Source organism: Neophocaena asiaeorientalis, unplaced genomic scaffold (assembly GCF_003031525.2).
Source record: "Neophocaena asiaeorientalis asiaeorientalis breed wild unplaced genomic scaffold, Neophocaena_asiaeorientalis_V1.1 scaffold385, whole genome shotgun sequence".
Lineage (NCBI taxonomy): Eukaryota > Metazoa > Chordata > Mammalia > Artiodactyla > Phocoenidae > Neophocaena > Neophocaena asiaeorientalis.
In genome coordinates, this window is record NW_020175013.1 from 1,108,617 (window position 1) to 1,115,432 (window position 6,816).

The 6,816-nt window shown below is 36.1% G+C and overlaps 1 protein-coding gene across 1 annotated transcript in view; it reads right to left on the reverse strand.

Annotated features, from left to right (window-relative positions):
• The window catches only part of ADAMTS19 (ADAM metallopeptidase with thrombospondin type 1 motif 19), a 218,438-nt gene extending 213,061 nt beyond the window's left edge, over positions 1-5,377 (reverse strand). The window contains exon 1 of the mRNA XM_024761933.1: positions 5,213-5,377. Coding sequence (XP_024617701.1) covers positions 5,213-5,321 — 109 coding nt within the window. The 5' untranslated portion in view covers positions 5,322-5,377. The remainder of the gene's footprint in view (positions 1-5,212) is intronic.
• Positions 5,378-6,816: the final 1,439 nt, after the last annotated feature.

Below are 6,816 nucleotides of genomic sequence, written 5' to 3' on the forward strand. Positions count from 1 at the left end.
TACTACCTATTCCACCTTACTTGCCTTCTAACACCCTTTCATGATGCCAGGATTAGTTTATCTCTTCTATTCTTGAAATACTGGGTCCCTTCTATTACTAACTTCTAGGTCCAACTGAGTTAGCTCTGAGCTCTAACATGAAGTAGATCCTGCCACAATTGCTGGAAACTTCACTGTTCTCAGATATCTCCATAAATTACGGTTTCTCATTTTTTGTCACAGGGACACAGACTAAAAATCCATTTAACAAACAAAGTTTTATCCAAATGTCAAGTAGAGTCAGTTAACTAAGTTAACAAAAGTGTTACGAAAATAAATGCAAAGACTCCTTATTTAACAACAATAAGCATTATATTGATATTATGAAACAAGAAAATGCAAAAGGACAAAAGCAACAGTAGCCATCTGCAACAGAATCACTATAGTTAAAAGTAAATTTTATGAATCCATAATTAGTACCAGCAGTTAATACCAAAGACCTTCATGAAGGACAGAATAAGAAATTTGTTTTGTTAGTATCTTAAGATCTACAACAGTTAGGAATAAATTTTGTAGTTTTTCTAATTGTAATCACAATCCTACTTATGGTTATATATTTGTATACTGTCATATAAACTTATAATATTTAGTAGGAGACATTCCTGCAGGTATACGAAAAGGCTCATCTTGGCAGGGTCAACACCTAATAAACTGATTATGGGGAAAGATAGATAGATAGATAGATAGATACAGAGACACTCAGACACACAGATTTCGCAGCTCTCCTAGATGGCTACATCACTGATCTTCTGTGTAAAAATCACACAGTGGTTAGAATAGAAAGGATGAGATGATAGGCAACATATTAGAAAGCAGACATCACCCTCAGCAAAATTAATCAGACTAAAAAGGAAAACGGAGGTGGTTAGAGTTACTCTTTCTTGTTGCTGTTGTTTACGTGTGTGGGGGGGTGTTTAGTGTTTATTTTCGAGTGACTAGGTAGATAGTGGGAAATATCAGCAGAGCAGTTTGGGAGGAAAGATGATGGGTTCAGCTGTAGATTTATTAAGTCTGAGATGCCTGAGAGACATCTGAGTAGAAGTTACTAAACACCTGACAGTCAGGAGAGAGGTTAAAATGGAGATAGAGTTTGGAACTAAACAATGTGTAAGTGAAGTTGAACCCATGGATTTGGATTCTATCACCCCAGGGAAGCATGTGGCATGAGAAGTAGAAGGAAAAGGACGGAGTCCTGGGAAATGCCTACATTTAGGGGGTGCACATATGGAAGAAGATATGCCCATGGAGGAGACAGAAACATAAGAAAAATAAAAGGAGAGATAATATGAAACTGAGGGGATAATTATAAAATGCGGGGCTTTTCGACCATATCAAGAGTGATAAAGAGACCATGTAAGGGAGAGACAGAAAAGTTTGTTACCTTTATTGCCCAGCTAATGATAGCTGTGATGGCCCCAAACTGTCAGTGTGCTATATCCTTATTTGCACGTTATATTTAAACAGGCTATTTGGAACATTCTAGGTTTCTTAAGAATGCCAATACCATGATTCTATGACTCCATTATATAAGGTAGCCATTGTGTGTGAAAATCATGCATATTGGAGTTATCTTTTTATTAAGTTGCTTCCTTTGATGTCTTCATTGTCTACATCAACCACGTTGAGCTCATTCTTCATCTCAATCCTGAGACCATTTTCTACCCAGATGCATGTATAAAAACAATAGAGTCGATACCACACGCTTTCAGTTAAAAGATCTTTAAATGTGTATTCACCAGTGCTCACTATGTGCTCCCCATAATACCCTCCACATACTGACAATCATCTCCACAACCGTTATGGTTGGCATATGGCAACTATTTCAGTAATGGTTGGGTTAAGTTAGCTCTTAGAATAGAGATGATCTCTATATCCTGCTCAAATAGATCGGTCTTCTTCAATTCTATAAATCTCGCTCTTGTTCACACAGAGTAGCAGATATACTCACAAGCTTATACTAAATGTTAAGGAATATATATTGATTGATAATGTCACTTGCCTGCTTACAGTCTTCAAAGACCACATTTTGCCTTCCAGATAAATTCCTTATTACCACAGCCCCCAAGTCCCCTCATTATCTCATCCATGACTACTTTTCCAGGCTTGTGTCTCATGTCCACACTGTAGACATTGGATGCTTTCTCCTGCCTTTATACTTTTGTATTTATTGTTCCTTCTGCCTGAAATGCTCTTTCCCTAACAACGTCCACTAAATTTTTACATATGTTTTCCATTTTCACACATAATCTCATTTAATTTGGACAACTGCCCTGAAGTTTGGGTACCACTACACCCATTTTGTATATTGTAAATGGAGCTTTGGAGAGATCAACGAAGTTTTCCAAAGTCACACAGGTAGGGAGCAGCAGCATAAGGATGTGAACACATGCGGTCTGACCCCAAAGTCCATTTTCTTAACCTGCACACTGTTCCCTTTCCTCCCTATAGTCTGGATAAGTTTTACTTGATCTTTGAGGCTCAACCGCCACCGCCCTCCCGCCACCAAATAACAGAAGCTTAGAATCTTGGGTACTGAGTCTGTCATAGTTCTTATTATAGATAGTATAATTACTCATTTATTAGTTTGTCTAAAATAATACATTGGTCACCTCTCGAGAATAAGAGCTGTGTCATTTAGCTCTGGATCCCTGTGAGGTGACTGGTCCTGCTTATGTTGCAAATAAAGAATTTAAGGTTGGGCTTCCCTGGTAGCGCAGTGGTTGAGAGTCTGCCTGCCGATGCAGGGGACACGGGTTCATGCCCCGGTCCAGGAAGATCCCACATGCTGCAGAACGGCTGGGCCCGTGAGCCATGGCCGCTGAGCCTGCGCGTCCGGAGCCTGTGCTCTGCAATGGGAGAGGCCACAACAGTGAGAGGCCCGTGTAATGCAAAAAAAAAAAAAAAAGAATTTAAGGTTCAAAAGTTCAAGGGAAGTGAAGAAGAGTACCTAGCTGGAGTGAGACTGAAGCTAGGCCTTGAAACCAGGGCCTCTGACTCTCAACCTCATGTGTCTTTCTTTCCTCTATGTTATTGTTAATAAAAGAACACAACAAAGTCATCCTAAACTATGAAGTGCCTGTTCAGAAAAAATATTTACGTAATCAATACCTACAAACACAATACACTTAAGACATTAACATGATGAAGGGGAATAGGGCAAAGACCAAGTTGAATACAAATACGCTTTTATGATTCCATTGTGAAAAGGCAATTAATGCAACATTATCCACATCTGAATCATGTTTTTAATATGCTGATATATCAGCTTGAAGTAAAAAGGGAAGAACTGCAATTAGACTTATGCTGATAAGTAAATGAATATTTTATTTCATGGATTGGTAATTTTAAACTGAGTTTAAAATTTCTAGACCCTTATAAAGCATCGAAAATAGTTAAGTTCAGTAAAGCATCCAAATGACGATAGCTTAGCACTCCTTCTATGCAAGTGCTTGATCCAAACAGGTCAATTAAGATATAACAGTCATGCCTTAAAAAAAATTAGGAAGTTTATGAACAATGTCTGTGAAATATGAACTGTGTATTTATGCTTTATAAACCTATCAAAAATAAGAATTTTCTAGAAACGTTTCCTCTGTGCATAATGGCACACAAAGCCTGTTTTATGTCATCCGTATACATGAGTAATTGGAATAGCTGGAACTATGATTCAAAAGTTGCATAGTGCAGATTTTCAGTGTAACTCACACAAGGCAATCTCTTTAAATGGACTAAATCCAAGTTGTTTCTGTTATCATATCACGATATAAAAACCTTTCTTTTGCTTGTTCATACTATGACTTTTGTTCAGCTCTTTTTTATCTCCATTGTGTCTACAGTTCTTAGAACAGAGAAGAGGGATGTGTCTTATTTAAATTGACTTGATCATGTACATTGAATAATGTGACACAGAGGTAGATTCACTTAACCACTTCTGAAGATAATTCCAATACAGACTGATATCATGAGCTTTTGCGAAAGAAAACAGAGATCATAAATTAATTTGAGATAATATATCTAAAGAGAAACATATTGAAATTCTTTCTGAATTTGAACATACTAGACAATTGATGATATGAACATGCTATGGCCTCTGCAAATGTTACTTATTATCACAATTTATATACCTAAATCAGCCTCAGATACCATAACCAATGCTAGAATTGCTACCTTGGCGCTAACTACACGAACACCTAATTTTAAATCTCCAATTCAAATTTTAAAGTCTTTACACCAAAAATTCTTCAATGAATTCACATTTCCTCAGATACTATAGGGAAATATTTCTCATATCAGTGAATATTCACTGAGATGTCTGGATTAGATGTCCAAATATTTTTCCTAGGGAAACCACTGAATGCTGACTATGACTTTCAGGTCCTACTTATGTAACAGAAATCATTCATTTTCCTTATCCTTCTTGCTAATGCCACAGATCTCTGCCAAAGGAAGTAATAAGGAAGTGTACAAAACGGTCACCCCATTTTACTTCTGTGAAAAATTGGCAGACAAACAGAGACCAGGATTTGATGGTTGGGAATGTTTATGAGCCACTGAAACTTCCAGATTTAAAGTATTCTGATACTGAGAATAAAATTCAAAGAAGTAAATCCTGACTCTTCTTCCTATTCCTCTTCTAATTTTAACCTTCAAGATGATTTTTACTCGAGTCAAATAGAAAAAGAAGAAAAAGTCGAAACTGCTTCTGGTCAAAGTAAAGAGATATCTATGATGTTCTCAGGGAGGTGGACTGAAATAAGACCATGAGCTCACAGTATTCAGTTTCAAGGAATCTGCAATTCTCTCGGTGTCATTTCTATTCCAGTGAGGGGAACAGTAACCCATGAGTATCCCTCTTGAGGGATATAGAGCATGTAATATATTAATATCTGAAGTCCTTTTGAGTTTCTATTTTTTGATATTAAAATGTACTATTTCATAGAAAACTAAAAGATAAGTCTAAAAAAGATAAGTAATTGTCATTAACCAAGAGAGATTCCACATTAAAAAAGATAAAGCTGGTGAATGGATGGATAGACAGAAAGACAGAGAGGGAGGGAGGGAGGGAGGGGTAGGAAAGGGAGGAAGGAAGAGAGGGAGGGAGGGAGGGGGGATTTATTAAAGGATTCATCTGACATTGCATATTTAGTTAAACCCTTTTAGGAGAAGGCATTACCTGGAATGACACCACAGTAATGACTGTGAGGAGCTGACTTCTCTGTGGCTTTTTCCTCCATGGACCTTTTCTGCCTATATACACGGTGTGGGTGACCCGTTACGGCCATTGTATCATTGAGTGGTTCAATAAATATGAAGTCCTCATTGAGCTGTATGACTCCCATCTGGAATATATAACATAGAAAGATACGTATGAAATATCATTCGAATAAGTTACTTTCTGGGTTCTCCCACTCACATCCACTCTGTTTTCTTCCACGTATGTGCATACGTTTTTCTAGTGAAGCTATGTTAGCAACCCCACTAATAAGGTAACTGTCTTCCCATTTCACTACTTCATCTTTAGGTACTTTATTGCACTAGCATAAATTTCATTTAGTTAGCCTTAGCCTGTGTGGGTGGGAGGCTAGATGCCAGCAACAGATGCACAGTAAAAATTCTGGAATGTTAAAGGCTCACTTTGGGAGACCCATGGGGTCACTTATATGTACAGCATGTACAGAAGAGCAATATAGTTTTTAATTGCATACACAGGATAGTACAACATTTTGACAATCATTATTTAATAAAATAATTCATGTAACATACCACGGTAAATGTAGGACACATAACATTAAAGTTATTATATAAAATACTCTTAAGCCTTCTACTAAACATTTTTGAAAACCCTTGCACAATAAATTATAGAAAAAAATGAAGCATCACTTACATAAACAAGTTTCATTTCATACCATGCCATATTTTAAAGTTAGCCAGTTGTGGACAGAGGGCCAAAAACTGTAAAATGTGATTATGATCAGCAAAAAGAACTTATAACAAGTAGGTATTCTTTTATTATATTGAAGCTAAGCCTAGTCACTTCTTCCCTTCCTTTTTCAGAATATAAAATTGAATTATAATTAGGAAAATATTTTACATGGAAGAATATATAACTTGATCTTTCCAATTTTCATTGTTTTGTTCAACTGCAATATATATATAATGTATATTTGATTTATATTGTTAACTCTTTAGCAAACATTTTTTAAGAAATAATTCCCTAGAACCTGCATTATTCACACCCAGTATGCTAATATGAAAGTTATCAAATACTGTTTTGCATTAACTTTATAAAAATCATATACAGTTCATTCTAATTTGATTCACATATAATTAGCATAGTAATATAATTATGTCTTCAGATACAGTTACTGTTCCAAACTGAATATATTTTTAAAACTAGGCTAAAAAAACTTTTCCTTAGAAGAGGTCTTTTTGTTTTGTTTTAATTACTAAAGTGTATTGCATCTTCTTTATGGAAAGACCAGGTGATTGCCAATATGCTGATTTTATTCTGTACATTTTACTCTTTATATCAGAATAAAGATAGAAGATACCTGAAGAATAGGTATCTTATATCTTCATTATAAGATAACTAAAGAATAAATCTAAAAATCCTCATCAACTTCATTTTATTGAAGTTTTTATATCACTAATAAAATTCTCAAGTACTAGGATGACAGCTCCACCACCTAGACTTGTCCCCTTCCCCTCTCTCTCTTCCTGCCTTTTCCTGTCTCTTTCCCAGTTTCTCCCTCTCCCTCTCTTGTTCACACACACACG